The sequence below is a fragment of the Podarcis muralis genome, chromosome 7, assembly GCF_964188315.1.
Source record: "Podarcis muralis chromosome 7, rPodMur119.hap1.1, whole genome shotgun sequence".
Classification (NCBI taxonomy): Eukaryota; Metazoa; Chordata; class Lepidosauria; order Squamata; family Lacertidae; genus Podarcis; species Podarcis muralis.
In genome coordinates this window covers 54,912,537-54,934,615 of record NC_135661.1, presented here as the reverse complement: position 1 = coordinate 54,934,615, position 22,079 = coordinate 54,912,537, and the positions used below count along the sequence as shown (strand labels likewise).

The 22,079-nt window shown below is 44.0% G+C and overlaps 1 protein-coding gene and 1 non-coding gene across 6 annotated transcripts in view; both read left to right on the top strand.

The window, feature by feature from the left end:
• KCTD15 (potassium channel tetramerization domain containing 15) overlaps positions 1–6,033 on the top strand; it is a 66,961-nt gene extending 60,928 nt beyond the window's left edge. For all 5 annotated transcript variants that reach the window (XM_028739351.2, XM_077931807.1, XM_077931808.1 and 2 more), the window contains exon 5: positions 2,269–6,033. In XM_028739351.2, coding sequence (XP_028595184.1) covers positions 2,269–2,424 — 156 coding nt within the window. In that variant the 3' untranslated portion in view covers positions 2,425–6,033. The remainder of the gene's footprint in view (positions 1–2,268) is intronic.
• Positions 6,034–17,008: 10,975 nt separating this feature from the next.
• On the top strand, positions 17,009–17,115 carry LOC114603648 (U6 spliceosomal RNA). The gene has a single exon (XR_003708122.1). It is a non-coding gene; the product is annotated as a U6 spliceosomal RNA (small nuclear RNA).
• Positions 17,116–22,079: the final 4,964 nt, after the last annotated feature.

Genomic DNA, 22,079 nt, shown 5'->3' with positions numbered 1-22,079 from the left:
CCTGGAGGGCACAGGCAGGAATATAAACACAGGCACATTAACAGCACACATACACCCTGAATACCCCAACCTGTTTGGTAGGAAAATCCCTTAGCGGCCAGAATGGTTACACCAGTAAAGAAGATGCTCATAACAGCCTGCTGCTTTTTCTCCCCCCATCTAGCACAGCATATTAATGATGAGTTATGGCCTCATTTTATGATGACTGAAGCCCCAACGTTGCTTTTCCTTAAGAGGTAGCATCAATATCACTACCAGCCAGTATTTTACTCCATAATGTACTGAACTGCCCTGCAGAGTGCTTGTTTGTTTGATTAATATTTGGGTTTTTCTGCAGAGGTTTGCTGTAAGCAAGACTTTAATCACGCTGCAGTCATTTAGGAATAAGTTATAGAATTATCGCTGCATAATATGCTGGGAGATCCTGAAAAGACCAGAAATGTATCATGCAGAGTCTAGCTGGCTCTCGGGGGCCCTTTTCACCACCTCTGGACCACGAGACCAAAATACTTTGCAGGGCAACACGCACAAATGAAATAGTCCAGATAGCGTCCATCTGCAGGAAGCTGAGATGGCTTTGAAAAAGGAAAGCCAGTGAGTAGGGCTGGACACAGAAGGCATGAGCTCAAGTGCGTCTTCAGCTGTGGACAAAATGGATAGCAATTTATAAGTCAGACTCCATCCCTGAGCATCACTTTCCTCCTAAAGTTGGCCTGTTTCACAGGGTTGTCGTCTGGCTGGACAAGGAAACATTGTGCATAGAAGGCCATGGGGAGACCAACCTGGCCCCACCCATTAGCCAGTGGAGCTCCAAGGCTGCTTTCCTCCTCCCACCCCATTCCTATTTCCTTTCGTGTCGAATCTCTTAGATTGTGAGTCTGTAGCCAGTGACAGCATTTGGAAGAAATTCAGGTAATTTCTTCAAAGTTAGGTAATAATACAAACCTTTAGCCACAGGGGGAAAGTTGAGCTACAAATCGCCTTTGTCTAACATTTTACTCCAGTGACAACTTTACTGTATAATGTGGGGCTTTCCTAAGGGTGAAATTAGATGTGATGTGGAAGCTCCAAACATGGAGCTTTCAAAAAGCAGCTGTGCAGAGTGTTGCATCCAAGTTAACTCACCCCTTCCCCAAAACTGCTATTAGCCACAGGCTTCTTCTCTTCAATGTGTGAACTGCCCCATCTCATCTGGAGGGAGCACCCAGGGCAATTTTGATCAGGGCCACAGTGCAGCAAGAAACCCCCTTTTTGGACATGCTGCACCCCTGATCTATTCCCCCACCCAAGGCTGCTGTTTTGGGGGAAAGAAAAAGAGTCGGAACGTTCGTTTTATCACCCTTATGTCATCTCTGCTTTGATCCTTACCCCGAGTCTGACTGCTGGTCCATCGTATTTAATATTGATTGTCACTAGCTCTCTAAAGCAGGCTTTGCCAACCTGGTGCCCCCTGGATCTTTTAGGCTACAAGCCTCAGCCAGTGCAGCTGTTTGCCTTGGGCTGGCTGGCCATTTTCTGTTTTCAGAGTCTAAGGCTGCATTCACATGGCAGTTTATACCATTTCCTCACCGTTTCCCTAACCGTTAATTTCTGAATTATATTTGCACTTTCACACAGCAATACAAGCTTAGCACTCATTTCCATGTTACTTGATTCCTAAAAAAAATTATATGCTTGGAGCCCCTTTAACCCAGAATATCATGGGAGTAAAGTGATGAAATTTAGGGCCAATTAGCGGCATACAGTTTTTCTTCCTACTGCTTTAATGGGGGGAAGAGAAGCACACATCTGTGTGGAAAGGGTTGGGGGAGCAGCGACATTGTCCAATGTGGTTTGCTGTTGTGCCCCCCCCCCCACGCCCACTGGTGTGAATGAAACTTAGCTCAACCTGCTGGTGTATCGGTAAAAAAATAATCATAACACAATTCACAATTTCAAAACACACCAGGTGTGAAAGGACCACAGGACAGAAGCACTAGCATATTAAGCAGGAAAACTAATGCAATATTCCCCATGCCTGAAATGCATCCCTAGTTGACACGTGCGGAATCTTATATGTGGGGCTGCACAGAGACTTCAGCAAAGAAGTAACTGTGTGTAACCTTTGCACTGTCACCCATTAACCTCATTGCATGTCCTGGCTCCCACGGGTGGATATAGGACTCGTACTTTCACTTCAGTTCAGTGGCATTCCTTTGGTTCTTTCAGAGTCATGAGCACATTTGATACGGAGCCTTCTCCAACATTCACTGGTGTTTTCCCCCTCAGGTGCTTGAACGGTTGTTCCAGAAGGGCTTCAACGTGGCGGCGTCCTGCGGAGGAGGCGTGGATTCCTCTCAGTTCAGCGAATATGTACTATGTCGTGAGGACAGGAGACTGCAGCCCAACACCACAATCAGGATAAAGCAAGAGCCCCTGGACTAAAGACACCTCCCTTCCCCCCTTCCTTTGTGAACGTAGAAGTGTTTTTAATAGTCTCGTGTGGAAACACTAAGGATTTGCAAGACAGTATTAACCTGGGCGATGTTGCCCGAGTGGTATCTCTCTGAAACTACCTGTCACCATTGCCAGCCATGAACTCTTTATCTGGAAGCAAAAAGACAGCATACAAAATGATAATGATAATGATAATAATAATTTCATTTGTTTTATTAGTCAACTGCTGGGCGGCATGCCCAGCGTCGTGAAGTTTTGTGGGATTGTCCTCTCGGCAGGAAAGCGTGCGGAATGGAGACAAAGCTTCAGTGAAGAACTGGCCTTTGATTGGACTTTGGTAGAAGGACCAATTTAACGCAAATCAAATATGCCCATTGAAGGAGTGCACCATCCGACTTTCTTGGGGACCTTCTCCTCCTCCCTTGGTGGGATCAAGGACAAGGGAGCTGCCCAAAGGGAGACGGTATCGTGCCAAGTGTCTTCCCCGCCCCCCTGCCCCCGATGAATCCCATGTCCTTTCCTGTCTGACAGGCTTTTGCATCGCCATTTGTCCACCCCCGTTACCCTTCTGTGGTTGCCTTTGCGCATTGTATCAAATGGCTTATTTTTCTACGACGCTTCCAGTTGTCTGTGTACAGAAGCCACCCCAAACAGGGACCAATTTGTATTCTTCTGGTGCTGAATGAACTCTTTGCAAATTCTTTTCAGTCCCGCACAACCCACCTTTGAGATAAATGCAGTGGTTTGAAGTTTGCTGCCTTGTCTGCCCACAACTGACGAGATTGAATTGCAGCAAAACATTTGCAAAAAAAGCAAAACAAACGGAAATGGAGACTCAAAGCAAGTTCCTAAATAAGATTGTTCAGCATTAAACAGGCACTGCCATGGAACTTGAGTTAAGGTTGTGGCGTTCTTTCATTCATCTCAGATTTTAAGTTTGGAGGTCATCCAGAAAGTGGAAATGGGCCATGCAGCTGCTATGACCTTTCTTTCCTCACCTAAAACCCAATGTTATTGTTGCTTTGAGAATATATAGGACACAAACAGAACACCTTTTCTGCCTGATTGTCTCATGAGCTCATTTCTCTGTGTGATGCATTGCAGCAGTCTTCACCAATCTGGTACCCTTCAGATGCCAGCCATCCAGCAATGTTGATAGGAGTTGTTACCCAAAGGATGGGGAGCCTAGTAACCTCCAAATGTTGTTGGACTTCAACTCCCAGCATCCCTGATGTTGGCGGTACTGGCTGGGGCTCATGGGGTTGGAGTCCAAAAACAGTTGGCAAGGGAGCACAGCTTTTCTGTTCCTGCATTATAATAAATGTTTTAAAAACTAATGTTGTTTGGGACTCCAGGTTCAGAGGATGTTAGCTTTCCATCACTCAGCAGAAATTGCATTTCAGCATTGCAGATCTGATGACAGAAGCATGACAAATGAATGTGCAATCAACATGTGGGTGAGGAAAGCAGAATCACACCCATTGGCCCCACCCCTGACTTCCATTCACTGATTGTGGCTCATGAGGACTGTATATCCTGCACAGGCTTAGTTTAAAAGACAGTAGGCGGATCCCACAGCTGTGATCCTATTGATCGTATCCTGATTGCACAGGGCTCTATAATGGCGGGATTGACGTTGCACCGGCAGATTAACTAAAAAAAGTAATTGGAATTGCAACACCCTTGGAAACGTTACAGGAGCTTCAGTGTCAGCAGGACAACAGGAGGGTGGCTGAGTCCAAAGCCTTCCCAGTCCTACAAGGTTATAGAGTTATTTAGTCACACTCTTGACTTATGGGAGGAAGGGTGAAAGAGGAAAATTGCAATGTGAAGCATTTTTCTGCTTGAACCTGGCAGAGCATTGGATAAGGTGGTGGAACCATCTTGGCATCTCATCCATATGCCTTAGGATTGCACAGCAAGTCACATTGTTCATAGGACACATTCGAACCACATGATCAAAGCAGTATGAAGCTACTTTAAACCATCACGGCTTCCCCCAAATAATTATGGGAGCTTTGGTTTGTTAAGAGTGCTGAGAGTTGCAGGGAGACCCCTATTCCCCTCTCAGAGCTACAATTCTGGGAGTTCCCTGTGAAAATGGATGGATGGGTGTTTAAGCCACTCTGGGAACTGTAACTTTCTGAGGGGAATAGGGGTTTGCTAACAACTCTTAGCCACCCTTACCAAAACTACAGATTCCAGGATTACCTGCTGAGAGGAAGCAGCCGTTTAACCTTTTGCAGCTTGTAGCACAAATGTACACTGCCTATGATACGCAGATTCCATTCAGAAGAAAATACAAAAGTACTGATAAGTCACAAATATAAAATTACATCTTTTCTGTAGTATGCACAGAAAAAAGGTGTTCTGGTGCAGTAGACATGGCTGTAGCCAACCAAATTCTACTCACTGATGAGCCTAAGTTAGTCATGTCAATCAATTTCAATGAGTCTACAGTGGTACCTCTGGTTATGAACTTAATTCGTTCCGGAGGTCCGTTCTTAAGCTGAAACCATTCTTATCCTGAGGTGCGCTTTCGCTAATGGGGCCTCCCACTGCTTGTGCGCCTCTGGTGCGCGATTTCCATTCTCATCCTGGGGCAAAGTTAGCAACTTCCAGCTTAGCAGAATTCATAATGTAAGGTTACCAGACCTCCCCGTTTCCCAGGGACAGTCCCTGGATTTACAAATCAGTCCCCATACAAAATCCATTGAAGTTGAAAAGTGTCATTGAACAAAATCTGGTAACCTTATCGTAACCTGAAGCTTTTGTAACCAGAGGTACCACTGTACTCTGAAGAGTATTAATACTTGATCCTCCCCTGATTGTTATGATTCTGTCCTTGGAAGTTGAAGGATATGTTGTAACAAGCTACCAGGAACCTCCTCAGGACTCACTGGAATAAACAGGCATTGCTCCAGAGCTCAGCTGAGCTCTTGGATAACTCCCTCCTGTTGATTTCAGGGATGCTTCTACAGAACTGCACCAAGGAGGTGCCAGTTCTTTGTACAATGTTGGGTTGCCAACCTTGTAGCTGCACTTTTAAGAGCAGTAGTTATAATATCAATCTTTCTATCTCCATCCTGTGAAAAGCCTCACCTGCTAACTTCTGTGGATCCAGTTGTTAAAAGACACAAGAACTGAACAGACCTGGGGGTGAGAGTGGGGTAGGTCAGTTGACAACTGTAGGTAGGTGTTCTGAACACCAAGTCTTATTGATGCAGCTAAAGTTGAGTCTCCAGATCCAGTCATCTCTTTTTCCCAAATCTCCCCAAAAGCTATTATTGGTCTACGTTACCTATGCAGAACAATTGCTGCACCTGCAGAGAAACCTGCCACTGTAAAATGCATTTAATTAACATCTTTTCTACTTTTATGGCACTCTGAATAAAAAAAAGACTACGTCCTAAGGCCATCATTTTTGTATGTAAGATGCCTGTTGAATTGTATAGTACTGTATACACTTAATATTGTATAACTTCCCTTGCCCTTACCTCAAGATTTTTGCAAAACTGAAGATCATTCTGTGAGTTTATAAACAATTTCTTTGCTGTTTATTATGTCACAGACATTCCTATAAAGTCAAAGATCAAATATGCAGAAATCTTATTTTACTTTTACACATTTGTCAGCAAACCAGGAGTTCAGCTTCTTTCACCTCAGTACCATCCGCTGAAAGTTTCCCTCCCTGGAAACGAGAAGAGTAACTGCTGTTGCACATTCCCTGTTCATCTCCAGTGATCCTTGAGTAAGAGAATTTGGGAGATCATCCCCTTGTGTCTTCGTACAAAACTGAGGAAAGCTTCAACCGTCAGCAACCCTTTCCCCAGAAAATTACAGTTGTTCATTTTTTAATGGCAGGTTCTTCAATTTGAGGGTTTCCCCCCCAGTATACATTCTGAAAAAAGTGTCCTGTTTGGGAAACTAAAAACTTGTAGGCGCTACATGATTTATGTCTCTCATCACAGAAATTTGGGACATCTGGGGGGTTTTTTAAACAAAAGGATATGTACTCAAAACTTCCAGAGAGGTAGCCCTTGCAGAAAAACAACAACAGAGAGTCTTGTGGCATCTCAAAGATGGTATGAGCTGCTATTGCTTCTAGTTATTACATTTGTGTCCCACTTTTCCAATAAGGATCGCCCCCTCCCCATTTTTATCACAACAGCCCTGTGAGGCCAGACCAAGTCACCCAGTGGTCTTGTGCCAGTCTGAGGATTTGAACCCTGGACTCCCAGATCCTAACCCAGCATTCTAACCACTACACCACAGTGGTGTAGTGGATCAGAGTCCACTTCAGACTCAAGGTAATACCCCATGCATCTAATAAAGTGGACTCTGGTCCACAAAAAAACTTTAGGCCAACAGAAATTTGTCTGAACAATCCTTATTGGATAAGTGAGGGTTTTCGTTGAGGAACTTTCTTTGCATCTACAGGTGACTTTCTGTCAAGACTAGTATGCAATTTGTGCAGCGGTGATGGTGGTGGGGAATCAGAACTGTTGCACTATATTCCGTTCAAGTCCTGGGCACAAACTCCTGTGAAAATGTTGAGGCAGCAGTAAAAAAATAGATTAAGCATGGAAGTATGACTGGGGGCGTGGGGCGTGGGAGAGAGAGACCAAGTGAGATGGATCCTGTCAGCTGATCCAGAAGCAGAACTAAGGCTAGGAAATAATAACCTGCCCAAGTTTAGCCAACAAGCCCATACTTTATTTAGTCACTTAGGCCAGCTCTATATGATCTCCCAAACAGGCACAGGATCCATCTGAATCAATCAGAATCTGGCAGAATCTTAGCTCTGTATTTGCTTATAGATGCAACAGGGAAGATACATTTGACCATGTGTGAAGATCTGTGTTTCTGGGTGTACAAGCGCTGAGAATCTGCTCCCAATTACAGCTCCCAACATGAGATGCGCATCCAACCTCGTCATGCGATACCTTCCCTTTCTCACCATTTAGGTAAAACGTCATGTGTGAAGTGGCCCCAAGCCTTCATACTTTTCTCAGAAGGCCCTTTCAAAATATTTGCAGCCCTACTTTATTTAATTTTGATGTCCTCAGGGTTGTTTGGGGGGTGTTTTTTAAAAAAAGTATTTCCATGAATCAGCTTCAGTTACTTGTTCAGTTTGGGGAAGGTGGCACCATAAATGGTTCCAGCCGATGGAAAAGTTTGAGCCATGACATCATGGCACTTACTTGCAAAACAGCAGTTTAAAAGGGGGGGATGCCATGTGGAAGCAATCACTGCGCTGAGAGACGGAGGCCCTCCCTGGAAAAGAAAACTTAACATTGGGACGTCTTTTTTCACTTAGAGATTTCAGGTTGCCGAATTGAAGTTTGTTTCAGTTGCATGTGATTTTTTAAAAAAATAATGTGCATTTTCGAACAGCAATATCAGTGGCAGCTGCCCCCATCCATTTCTTCCTCTCCATTGTTACACCGCAGCAGACTGCGCCCTACAAAACAAAGAGAACCGCCAGGCTGTATCTCTAGCCCAACTGGTGCTCAGAGAGCAGAGGCATCTGAGTTTGAAGGGAAACAAAGAGTAATTGAATCCGACTTGGAACCATGCAGATTGGATGCCTTTTTTTGCTGAGCACGAGGTCCGAAAAACAGGTATTCCACCACCCCCACCCCACCCCCACTTCCCTAGGTCCTGATCTTCAAGCTGTTGCAACAGAATGAGCACCTCGAATGAGCACTTTGGGTGGCAGCCCTGTTAGGAGTACCAGTGATGTGCTGTATTGTTCAAGAGCAACGGTCCCTCGCAATGGTGTGACAGATGTTGGACACTGCTTTCTCCATATGCACAGAAGCATAGCCAGCTCCTGTCTTTGGGGGGGGGTCTTTGGGGAAGACACCCTCCACGGACACCCTTCCCTCAACAAGGTCTGCCTCCTCACTGCCATGATCATTCTCCGTTGCTGCCCCTCCATTTGCTCATTGCTACTGCCAGCTTTCTGGCTGGGCAGAGAGCTAGTGAACAGGGCAGGGTGCGGCCTCCACTCCTCCCTCCCAGCGCCAAGCCTTATCTGAGCCAGAGCAAGAGCCAGGTGAAGAAGCAAGTAGGTTGCAGTGGTGAAGAAAAGGAGTAAAACTAGGTTGGCAGTGGGGCTCTTCTCAGTGGTCCAGCTGCCAGGGTGTGCCACCGACTTCCCACCCACCCTCCCAGCCTGTCCATGTTACCCCTGCATAGCCGTCTTGGGTAAGAGCATCACTCTTCCCCATTCCCCTCCTCTTAAGATAAAGGAAAAGGAAACATTTTGCTGGGCATCTTGGGAAAATCTGCTTTAAGCCAGAAACGGTGGGAGTTAATTGGCTGTGTAAACAGCATCCATGTTTGTTGACAGCTTTACGGCATGTTTGGCAAGAGCAATGGCAGAACGTTCAGAGCTCCGAGTTATTAATACATCTTTGTGGGTATTCTGTTAATATTTTAACACGAAATGTTTTTGATCATTGCTTATGACTACACGACAATGTGAAGCGAGTCACTTCCGATGAATTATTTGTCACTCCAGTGTGTTCTTTCAGTAAACTGTTTTATTTCTTTGCCAAACATGTACAGACAAGGCGTTTTAAGTTTACTCCAAATGGAGGCATTTCCAGTAATGTAAAGGAAAAACACATCAAGACAACTTAAAACTAATAAACAGAAGGAGTTTGTAAACGCTATGTACAAACAATCAATATATTTAAAGGAGAATTTTGTATTTCCTGGTCATACGAAGCGTCATTTGGGCAAATAGACGTTTCTTCTACTTTTCCCTTTTCTGTTGCTTGTCATCTGTTTGTTTCAAGCTGTAACAAAAAAAGCATACTACTTTCTCCACAGCCCTCCTGAAAATTAATAATGATGGGGCCGGTGCACCTCGCTATGGAGGGCATCCCACAACCTGGGAACTGCAATCAAAAAGGCCCTGTGAACCATCAATCTTATTCAGCAGAGCTCTTTCTCTGCTCTTTAGTAGTTAATAATGTTATTTTTAATTTATTCATTACCTGCTCTTCACCCTAAGGTCCCAGAGCACGTTACAGTATTAAAACACAATGTTAAAAGCAATTTAAAGCAATTCACAACCATCAAAATAAGGTGCATCCTAAAAACATACACCTCAAGTGTCAAAAGCCAGGGTAAAGAAGTGCAGCTTCAGCATCCTTCAGAAGCTGTACCATGAAGGTGTTGGTCACAGCTCTGCGGGGAGGGAGTTCCACAGCTTAGGAGCCACCACAGAGAAGGCCCTTTCCCAGGAGACCACCTACCATGCCTATGAGGGCAGAGGAACTATCCCTGAGGATTTCAGCACATGAGAGTGTCTGCAGGGAATAAGGAGTTATTTGAGGTTCTGCAGAACTACCAGCCCTGTGCCACAGCCCCCTGAAATGTTCTCTCCCCCCCCCATCATTTATCTTTCAGTCATAGTCCCCCAAGATTGTGGTCATTCTATGCCAGCCAGCAAAGGGCTGGGTTGGTGCTGCCCTCAATAGGTTACCAGCCAAAGCTCTGCACAAGATGGAGGCTTGTGGGCTGGGCTGGCTTCACACATGCCCTCCAACATTCCCCTGATGAAAAGCGGTATGCATATCTTTTAATGCCACACTGTCACACAAGTCAGCTGACGCATGCGAGAGCACAGCACCACTGCAAGCATATCCCCAGGACATTGCAGGATCAAATCAGAAGTCCGGGTGGCTTCTGTAATTCTGGGAATGTCCCCCAAAAATAGTGATGGTTGGAGGGTATGGCTGCACAACCCTCATTGGCCACATCCCAGCAAGCCCCATCCAGTTTTCGGGCAACACAGCCTCGCCCCTCTTCTTCTCGCCTAAGGAGGTGAAAAGCCAGTTTTATTGTGTCCATTGGAGAAACGATGGCTGCAGTTTGGAAGGAAAGGTGAGTGGAGCTCTATTGGCCTTCAGAAGGGCTCCACTATCAACAGTTACTAGTTAATGAATAATAGAAATTCTGCACACAAAAATTGTTGATTTCTGTAGCTGGAAATCCTTGTGCCTCCTGTGATTTCACCCGATAAAAACCACATGCTTTCAAGCTTATATTTGCAGGACCAGAAGAAGAAGAAGAAGGCTGAGATTCTTGGGAAACTGAAATCTGTGATTAATGACAGGTTTTGGCTTCGTGCATAGTTGTATCTCTCACCAACATAGCCATCCCTCCCAGTAGTTGTTTGCCCCAGCATTCTCTGAGCTGCTAGCCCTGGATTTTAATGGAGGGTCCACCCTAGATTACGGGCTATGGGGAGCATTCCCACAAATCAGGTGTGCCCTGCATTTCTGCTTTTGAAAGCAGATCTCAATACTGCAGCTTGGAAGATTCCAGCCTTCTTCAGGCATTCAAAAAGAACACGAGAGCTCAAACTCGCAGGGGTGCACACATTGACTGTGCAGATCCAATGTGCAGGAACATTATGAGGAGGGGCAACCATGTCCACTCCTCCTCCTCCTCAGTTTGAGCATTAGAGAGCTTCTGAAACCCCTCCTTCCTTCTGTTGCCTTGTTCTCCATAGATCCCAATCGTGTTGCTGCTTTCAGAAGACACAGCACCAGGGAATAATACTATTTTTAAAAATCCTATTCATTTGACTAACCAGCTGCTCCAAATGTGCAAAAGGCTGAGTAGCTTTGGAGAACAATTGGTCACGACTCAAGGTAATTCAGCTGGGACGCGGAAGCACACATTTCATGCGCTTAGGATTTCATTCGGCATATGAGCACCAAGCTGCGCCTGGAGAAGTCCCCAGTGGAAGTCCCCTGTTGTGGGACCTCCTTTGGCTCTCTGGAAGAAAAAGAAGAGTCAAGGAGAGGATGCTTATCAGAAATCGTATCAGCTATGAAAATAGACTTCATTCCGGCTAAGTGTCAAATTGGCTAGCAATAAATAGATATTTTAATTTATATGCAGCTCTTGGAGATAATTTTTTTCAGTGATTTTTTTTTAATGCATTATTTGCAATTGTAACTTTTTAAACTGTTCTAATGTAACATGCCCTAGAACCTTAGGTTGAAAGGCAGGAAATACATACATACATACAGTCATACATACATACATACCAGAATAAAACCACACAAGAATGAAATACCGCATTGGCCTGAATATAAGCCACACCTTTTTCCCAAATTCCGACCATGAAAAGTTAAAGTGTGGCTTTTATTCGCAACCTTACGGTATGCAGCCAGGAGCAGTGAGGAAGGAAATGGCTTATATTCAGGTTTCCCCCCGCCCCCTCCAATTTTAAAGGTGCAGCTTATATTTGGGAGCAGATGATATTTGGGCCAATACAGTAGCTGGATAAAATGAAACATTAAAAATGTCTCATGTGAGAGGAAAGCCAGAAGTGAGCAGATGATGCTCCCAGATCAGACCACAGGTCCATCTAACTGAGTGATGCCTGGAGACTTTGAGGAAGGGCCAGAGGTCAGTTTGTGGAGCATCTGCTGTGCGTGCAGATGGTCCCAGGTTGAGCCTCCGGCATCTCCAAGGAGAGCTGGGACAGTCCCCCATCCATAAGCCCGGAGATCCACCACCAGTCAGCTTCTGATGTCTCTCTTGACACTGACTGGCCAGCGCCTCTCCAGGGTTTCAGACAAGGAAATGTAAGGGATGGAATCTTTAACCTAAGATCTTTGCCTGGCACCCAAAAGTACATCAGCATGTATCAGGTGGGCCTCTTCTGAGTCCCTGGCCTAACGCTATAACCACTAAGCAGCACTGCCTCACTGTCGAGCTTGTCACAGTGGAGAAAAATCATGGTTTGCATGAAGCACTGAAAACTGCTGCTGCTGGGTTAGTGCAGCAAAGCCCCCCCCCCCCCCCCAGAAAGGATTAGAGCACAATCCATATCCTGATTTTATAGGCTAGTGGGGGCAGGGGGAGTGGGGAGGGAGAGAAGGTGCTGTACATAAATGAAGAGGTTTTGATTGCGGTTGTCGTAATAGCTTGGCTGGATGGGTTTATGAGTCCAGAAGAAAGCCTGACTTCACCCTCGGGGCTTTGGAGACAAAGGCCTAATGCGGTGCCAGATTAAAGCAATCTAGCTGGAGGCCACGCAACAATCCACAGCTGGTAGATGGACAGAAAAGAGGGGGGAGAAAGAGAGAGAATATGAATCAGGCATGGGAGGAATCGCCCAGCACTGCTCCAACATTATCCTCTGAAGCTAAACAATGCTTCTGCGTGTCGGGTTGGCCCTTTACAGAAAGGAATTTTGCTTTTTATCCTGGTATTATTTTATTATTGCATTTATACCCCACTTTTCCACCACAGAGACCAAGGTGGGAAACACCTCTCCAACAACGCTGAAGGTAGGTTAGGCTGAGATATGGTGACTGGCCCAAAGCCACCCAGTTTGCTTCATGGCTACATGGGGATTTGATCCCTGATCTCCCAGGATCTTGTCCCAACGCTCTAACCACTATCCTGCCACCCTCTCAGACTGTCTCAGGGTCAGGATAACACCCAGTTACATTAAAATCAGTGCAACTGGCAGCATTGGAAGTGGTTCGAGGAGATTTCGTGTGGTCTGAACACTCATTTATTTTACTTTATTTTTTATAACAAAACATACATGAACAAGCATTCAAAATATAATTAGGGATGGAAAGGGATATGCAATTTGTGTTCTCTTAGTTTCCCAATCTTAAATTCAGTTCTCCACATTTTGCAGCAATCTTGAATTTATTTCTTAGAAAATGATCCTCATAAAAATTCATCAGCACCTTAGTGCAAATTTCTACTAATAAACACATTTTTGTGTGCAGTTTTGAATAATGTACACATTTTTGCAAGCAATTTCCCCTAATGCAATGCATTTCTGTGCATTATTTGTGCCAATATAGTCGTTTTTATGTACACTTTCCTTACTACATGCCTTTTCGTAGGCATTGTATGGCTGGAGAACTGCTTCGCAAAATTGAGATAAGTGCAAGTTTTGAAGGAAGTTTGCGTTTCAGTTCTCATCTTGCTTTGGAAAGTGGAAATTTATTAGATATGGCTTCAAATGAGATCTGAATCGAATTCCTCCTCCATCGATCCATTCAATACAGTTGTCATATTTGAAAACAAAAAACCCCACCTATATCATTAGTTTCCTTTAGTTCTATATGCATAAATGTATATGAAATCCATTATAAAGTTCCTTTTATCGCACCCATTTCTCTCCTTTATCACAGCTCATTGAACAGGTTTCGCAGGGTTCTGGGGATGGTACAAAAACCTGCAGAACCGATTTCCCACAGCAGCCAAGAGCAAGAAGTGGACACCCCATAAGCAACTCACTTTCAACTCTATTGGTGGTGAGGAAATGGCTCCCTCTTTTTCATTTTGGGTTAGTGCAGCAAAGCCTCCAAATCCATCAGAAAGCAGGTTGCTCCATTCTTGGATCTTCGTGAATCAGGATAATTATTCGCTCAAGGATCTGCACGCAGAACAGGGTCCTGTCTGGCCAGGCAGTCTAAAAGAGAGCAAAACTATTTTAATGCACAGTTGCATATTTTCATCTGGTTTTTAATGTAGTGTTACACTGATATTTTGCATTGTATTACTTGCACACCAATCTGGGACCCAATAGGATGAAGGACAGCCTAAAAGTATAGTGAGTTAATTTATAGATTGGATGGAGCAGATTGTTGTCCATGAAAACGAATAGACTTTCTTTAGTCTTTCAGATGCTTGAGACTGTGTAGTCTTTTTTTAATCCCCAAAGGTTTAAGAACATACAAAGAGCCCTTTTGGATCAGGCCAATGTCCCATCCACCCCAGCATCCAGCTCTCACAGTGGCCAACCTGATGCCTCTTCTGGGAAGCCCAGGACTGGAGCATGATAGCATTAAAAAAAGAAAAGGGAAACACCAGCCAACTTCTTCTGAACAATGTATTTGCCCCTGGAATGAATTCCTTGCAATCTTCTATATTGTAAGCAATTGCTCTATGCAGGGCTGGCCTGAGGCTGGCCTGGAAGGTGCAGCTAGTACAAAATGTGGCAGCTCAACTGCTCACTGGGGCAGAATGTTGCACTGCTACTGAAAGAATTAAACAGGCTGGCAGTTAGATACCAGGATATGCTCAAGATGCTGGTATTGGCATGCAAAGCCCCACACAGCTTGGGACCAGATTACCTAATCGATCATCACACACCCCTTATATACCCAACTGATCACTGTGTGCTGCCAGAGAGGGCTTCCTGCAGATACCAACTCATCAGAAGGTCCATTCTGTACAATACAGGAATCTGGACATAAGAACATAAGAAGAACCTACTGGATCAGGCCAATGGCCCATCTTGTCTAGCATCCTACTCCCACAGTGGACAACTAGTTGTGTCTTTGGGGAAACCCACAAACCGAACTCTGTGGTTTCCAGCAGCTGGTATTCAGAAGCATTGTTGCCTCTGACCATAGAGGTAGAGCAGAGCTATCACAGGCATCATCACAAGCATGGAGGCACCGACTGCCCACTGGAATGTCCTCTTCTTACATATCATACATGCACTGTTTTGGTTATATTTCTGCCTATTGAAGATCTTCTGTTTCCAGCATGCCTTTTAAGTGGAGAATTGTAAATCCAAGTCCATATACAGTGGTACCTCTGTTTACAAACTTAATTCCTTCCGGAGGTCCGTTCTTAACCTGAAACCGTTCTTAACATGAGGTATCACTTTAGCTAATGGGGCCTCCTGCTGCCGCTGTGCCGCCGGTGAGCGATTTCTGTTCTTATCCTGGGGCAAAGTTCTTAACCTGAGGTGCTACTTCCGGGTTAGTAACTTGATTGGACTTGAAAACTGTTTCTATGTATGTTTTAATGGTCAGTGGGGGTTTTTAATTGTTAAATTGCTTTGCGGCATTTTATGGGAAGCAGTTTATATATGAAATAAATGAATTGAAATTAACTAATACAATTTTAACGATCCAGGAAAAAACAAACCTAGTTTTAAAACTGTCAAGAAAAGCAAGCTGAAACAATGGTTTGTGAAAATACATACATGCATGTGTATCCATTTTTCATTAAATGCATGTCACTGTTTTTTTCTGTTACCATAGCAAGTAATAAGAGCAAATATATATATTGAAAGCAAATGACTGTAAACTGTTTACGTTCCATTATTTCATTCTCTGCTGCTGTGCTGAGTGTTTGATGGAATCAGATGTGGAGAATATCTCCCACCCTTTCTTTAAAACCTCAGTGGAACCTTGAGAGACAGGACTTGTTCCTGAGTGGCCACCATCTCGGCCACTATGGCACAATTTTCTCACAAATTCCCTTTCATTTCAGTGGGGTCTCCACCAAAAAAACTTCCCTGCTGACTGCATACTCCAAGGAAAGGAAAGGAAAAGGAAACCTCTCAAAATCGGCAAGCTGGGGAGCAGAACATTTTTGGTGAAAGTAGACTTGCTCTGTGACTGATAGAAATGATAAAGACTTGATCAAAATTTCATGGGCATTAGTATGGTGCCCTGCCTCTCTGCTGAAGCCAAGAGTTTGGCTCTGAGAATGTGTTAGATGAATGGAATAAGTGTCACATTCTGACTGGCAAGGTAAAAAAACTTAACCTGAAATTTAGCCTTAACAATGGTCAAAATGTGTGTTTCTCCTTTTAGGAAGCCAAATTACCTCTAACTGCTCATAGTTGCAAAGTATTTTGATTAATCCAGAACGGCTGGGCTCTTTTCATATGGTTAAATGAATGTGCATTACTTTCACTTTCCACCTCTGAGAAGAAAGGGAGAAAAATCTATGGTTTAAAAAATAATAAATTAGAGAACTGTGGAAATATGCTGCAAGATTCTTCTTTCAGGAAAAACAAAAGGCGAGGGCAAACAGGAGGCTGCAGTTAATATTTTATCCATCCTTCCGTTACCAGAAAGAAAGTCAGTCTTGACATCTATCCTTTGAACACAATCTTGAACTGAGGCTATTGCTTCTCTGTGACCCAGAGAGACAAGGCAATAATGATAAAACAGACTGGCTTGTTTCTTTCCAAGCTGCGTGGCCCATTCTCATGGCAGATTTACCACTTCCAGCAAGAGCCCAAAAGCAAGAAGCGTGCAGCCAAGATGCAGAGATACCTCCCTGGATCTTGGTTGTCATGTAGCGGTTGAAGTTCAGCCCTGCCTTGCCGCATACAGAATGTAGTATTGGCAGGAGGGGTGAGCGAGAGAGGGAGGGAGGGAGACGGAGAGAAGGTAAGTATTCCTGACATATGGAGGCCATGAGGGGAAAGGTAGATGGCAGAAAGTTACAGAGAGCATTATCACTTCATCTTCCCATACGCCCAGGTGGAAGGAGGGCAGGCCAGTGGGATTGCTTGTCTGGACCCATCAAAGATGCAAAGGTACAGGGAAGACAGATGAAAGCTCACACAAGTTCAAGGGGCCTCCAGTCTGCAGATCCACAGACGAAAAAGACAATAGGACGGCAGGTGGGGGAATGTAAGAAGAGCCTGTTGGGTCAGGCCAATGATCCATCGGGTCCAGCATCCTGTTTCCACAGTAGCCAAGCAGGACCCGGCCACTGTGGTGTCCAGCAACTGGGATTGAGAAGCATTTATTATGTGCTTGCTTCGGCAGCACTTATACTAAAATTGGAACGATACAGAGAAGATTAGCATGGCCCCTGCACAAGGATGACACGCAAATTCGTGAAGCATTCCATATTTTTGCTCAGAAATAAACAAGCAGATACTGTCTTTCTCAGTAGAATCTTTATTAAAAGTTTATTTTTATTTTTTTTAAAAAGAAGCATTTATTGCCTCTGACTATGGAAGGAAACAGAGCATAACCATTGTGGCTAGTAGCAGATTCAACTGCATGATGAATACCTCATTTGCACATTCAGGGCTCGTCCACACTTCCGCTTCTCTTGCTGCTTTTCTCCAGGAAAATAATCTGTTCTTTACTGCTGAATTGGAGCAAACATCAGTAGGGTTTTCTGCGGAGTGACGTTTGCTCCAATTCAGTGATAAAGAGCGGGGGGTGGGGTTCAGGGAAAGTGGTGGGGCAAATGGAAAACCACTCAGACCCATGCCTAGAAAGGATGGGACAAGTGGGACCAATGTTTTCTAGGCAGAGGACAAGCAGAAGTATGGATGAGCCTTTCGTTTGTGATTCAGAAGTTTCGTGAATGTCTTCCACATTGTCAGATTAGTGTGACTTTTTAGGACCATTCAGATAAGGCCTAGGACTTTTATCTTTTTTTTAAAAAATTATATTTTATTAATTTTCTATCCAAAAAAAAAAAAATACAATTCACACCACATTACAACTTCTACAAATTTTCTCGTTTTTAGACTTCCTTCAGCCTCTCTGCCAATCATCCGAATTAAACTTTTTTAATTACACATTTCCAAATTTTCCTAGGCCTAGGACTTTTATCAATCAGAACAAGAAGCAATCTTGGCTCCAGGTTTGGGGGAGGGTTGTGGGGCAAGGCACCTTCCATGGGCCGCCTTGCCTCACTGAATCTGCCTGCTTACAGCAGTAGGCCCAGGGAGCTCTTCATGTGAGGCTATCCTTGACGACGGTGTGGAAACTTCAGGATGAATCAAAGCCATGCTCATAGCCAGCTCCTTCGATTTCAGTGGGTCTGCTGTGAGTATGACTTAATTGGATACAAACTTTCAAAGAGGGCAGCACACAGCAGCCCAATTATTATCTGAGGCCAGTGGTCAGGAGCTCATGGCTCCCATGAGCCCATGTTGCAGGACTGGCACTCCTTGCCCACCTGTTTGCAGTCTCAGTTTGAGGTGCTGGTTTTTGGCTTTTAAAAGCATAAGCAGCTTGAGGTGCTGTTCACTTAAGGGATGAGCTCCTCCCAGGCAATCCGCCTTAGATCAGTGATGGTGGTTGTGGGGCATGCATGATTATTATTATACATTTATTTATACCCCACCTTTTTCTCTGACAGGGACTCAAGGAAGCTTGCAGATAAAATAGGAACGGCTAAAAACATGGGGGTGGGGTGGGAAACAACTGTAATGGTTCTAGGGGTTGCTCGTGCGTAAGCCGGTGCAAACACCTGGCTGGGTTGCCTGAGTGAAGCTTTTCTGTCCGGACAGCCACTCACCCGTGGCTGTCTCAATCGCTGGCAGAATCCGTCAGTGGGCGTTTCTTAAACTTCTTCCAGCAAAGAAGCTCTTTGACGCCTAGTCTCCTCCTACTCTCTCTGCGCGAAAGCCTTCTGCGCAAGGAGGGCGTAGGCAGCGGAGGACCCCTACTCTCCCCGCTGGTCCCCGGCAAGGAGTCATGGGACCGCCTCGCCGCTTCCCCCATCTGCCCCCCTTCTCCACTGGTGCTACGCTGATTCTCTTCCCCAGAAGATGGGCTGCCTCTCCCAATCCCGGGACGCTCTCTGGAATCCCTCTGGATCTTGCTCTCTCCCTCCGGCACTGATGGCAGTTCCCTGACAACAACCATCAAAAAAAAATTTTAAGAATTTATAGAATTAAAACTATATCTATCTATCTATATGAGATCTATTAAAAAACATGCAGGTAATTACAATATAAACAGCATGGCACCAGCCCTTTAATTAAAAGCAGTCAGTTCCCAAAGCTTGTAGGAATAAGAAGGCCAGCAGAAGGACAGCAAGGAGGGAGCCACTCTAACTTCTCTAGGGAGGGAGTTCCAAAGCCTAGGAGCAAATACCGGGAAGAAACTTAATGGGTCCAAACCAAAGATGGAAACACTTCTCTTTCGGGATGCATTTGCAGCTGTGTAAGATCAGTTTTAAGCTACGTTGTTTATGGGATTTAGGGTATTGCTTGAACTTAATTTATGTTTATTATTATTATTTCATTTTTTACTTATTCCCATCCTTTTTTTTAAAGGCAGGCTAGAAATGGAAGTTAATTATGACTGAAAGCACTTTGACAGTGTGATTGAGGCGTGTCTACTCAAGAAGTAATTCCTAGGGTAACTCCCAGACAAGTGTGCCTAGGATTGCAACCCCAGTAGCTTCAGAGAGGTAGTGCCCAGATTGCAAAATGCTCAGCTCATAAAAGAAATAACAATCGGAAGAACGCAGGGTATGGTATGTTAATTAGCAGATTCTGCAGACAACGGAGATGATTCCAGGTGATATTTTTGTAACATTCTCTTTTGAATGGAAAAAAATGCAAATCTCGGTTAGCAGTACTTATGTACAAAACTGGTTCAGTGTGCAAGCCTGTCCTTTCCTGTTGCATTGACTCCTCTACTGTGAGCAACTGCTCCTAAAGACTATTTTGGCACACACTCTCTTACTACACCCTCTTGGATGCAAATCCACCTCGCTTCCTCTAGGCATAGGAACACACCCATCACCCCGCAGTCAAATGATCATGGGGGGGGGGGGGACTGATTTGCACGAGTATTTACAAGTGCCTTAAATACCAACACCGTTGCAACATTTCACAGATGTGCTGCAGTCATTTTTAATGTTATGAAATGTGGAGAAGGCTAGGCGTGCTGGAGCCACAAATACACACAAAGAAAGAGAGAAATCCCTCATTAAATTTGTTCTGGAACACTTTTCTGTTTGTATCACATGATGTGGCTCCGCCGGAGTTGATGCAGCGAGAGAGAGTATTCCAGAGTGTTGCTTCCATGTGAAAGACAGATGTGAAGTCTGACTACAACAGAGGCAATGTGTTTCACAAAGCAACTTCAGCCCAATGAACCTTCACCTGGAAGGATGTGCTCTATTGTGTCTTAAAAAATCATTGCCAAAATCGCCTGCAGGGCCCAGAAACAAAAGCGAAAACCAGCTGATGAGCTGAACTCTAAAGGAACACTAGCAGGACTAAAATCTTGAATTTCTTTGAGGCAGGGGCAAGTCCAAATCCAAATCCAAATCTCATTTCACTTACAGTCCACCAACCAGAAACAAAATGTAATAGTTACAGAATATTAAAAAGTACATTAAAAGGCAGGGGGAATTAAAAAGCAAACATAAACTGTCAAAGTGAAATTGCTGCATTTAGGAATTTTTGCAGCTTGCTGTGCCATTTAAAAATAATAATAATAATAATAATAATAATAATAATAATAATAATAATAATTACAGATTTTCTAAGATAACCTGTTTCAAAACTCCCGAAGCTTTCTTATTAGGTATTGTAGGTCAAGATTTGCCAAAAGACAAGAATCTATTTATGTACATGACAACAGCGGCCAGAATGCTACTAGCTCAAAGATGGAAAAGCGACGAAATACCAACAAAAGAACAATGGCAAGAAAAGTTAATGGAATATGCTGAAATGGTGAAGTTAACTGAGAGACTTAAAGATAAAGACAATAATGACTTTTAAAAGGATTGGGAACCTTTTAAGATATATATACAGAAGCAATCTGTATATATATCTTAAAAGGTTCCCAATCCTTTTAAAAGTCATTATTATACAGAAGCAATGGGACGCGGGTGGCGCTGTGGGTAAAACCTCAGTGCCTAGGACTTGCCGATCACATGGTCAGCGGTTCGAATCCCCGCGGCGGGGTGTGCTCCCGTCGTTCGGTCCCAGCGCCTGCCAACCTAGCAGTTTGAAAGCACCTCCGGGTGCAAGTAGATAAATAGGGACCGCTTACCAACAGGAAGGTAAACGGCGTTCCGTGTGCTGCGCTGGCTCGCCAGATGCAGCTTGTCACGCTGGCCATGTGACCCGGAAGTGTCTGCGGACAGCGCTGGCCCCCGGCCTATAGAGTGAGATGAGCGCACAACCCTAGAGTCTGGCAAGACTGGCCTGTACGGGCAGGGGTACCTTTACCTTTACCTTTACCTTTACCTTTATACAGAAGCAATGCATTGAAATGAACTCACTTGCAGGATTTGAGTAATACACTTAACAATGAACAAATACAAACAGTAAACACAAATGGGGACTAAGAGGTTAAGAATACATTAGGAAAGAAACTTACTTTAGCATAGAAGGTATGCAAAATTATATGCAGAACAGAAATTATATACTCTAAACCAGAAAGGGAGGTTGGGGGGAGTCGGGGGGGTGTAAATTGAAAATGTAATCTGAATTTTCTGAATATGTTAAATTTTGGTGAAAAATCTCAATAAAAATTATTCACAAAAAAGAAAAAGAAATAAAATTACAGATTTTCTCTAAGATGGGAGAATCTGTCAATTTTTGTTTCTCATTTTTTCAATATTAAGTTCAGTTCTCCACATTTCCACATTTTTTTTAAAGTTCTCTTGAAAATTCATCAGCATTTTAGTGCAAATTTCTATTAATATGCACATTTTTGTATGCAATTTTGCCTAAATTACACATTTTTGCAAAGCATTCATTTGCAGGGCAGTTATATGGCAATATGCATTCATCCCGATTTGCTTGTGCAGTGTTTATGCATCTTCATGTTAATCATTTATTAATCCCACACTTTCCAGTACTCATCGCCGTCGCTTTCTAACCATAAAAACTATCTGTTTCCCCCCCGAACATGAAGATTTGTTGCACTAAGGGATACATGTGCTTTAATCCCTTTTAATTGTACAAACCTAAATTCCAGTTTGCCATTGAATCCCTCCTGCAAAACACTGACAGCTGTAGGCACCCTGGCTCCAGTGTCATCTGAATCACCATAGGTTCTCCATCATTTGTTAAATATTTATTTTACTTCTTAAATTAAATAATATCA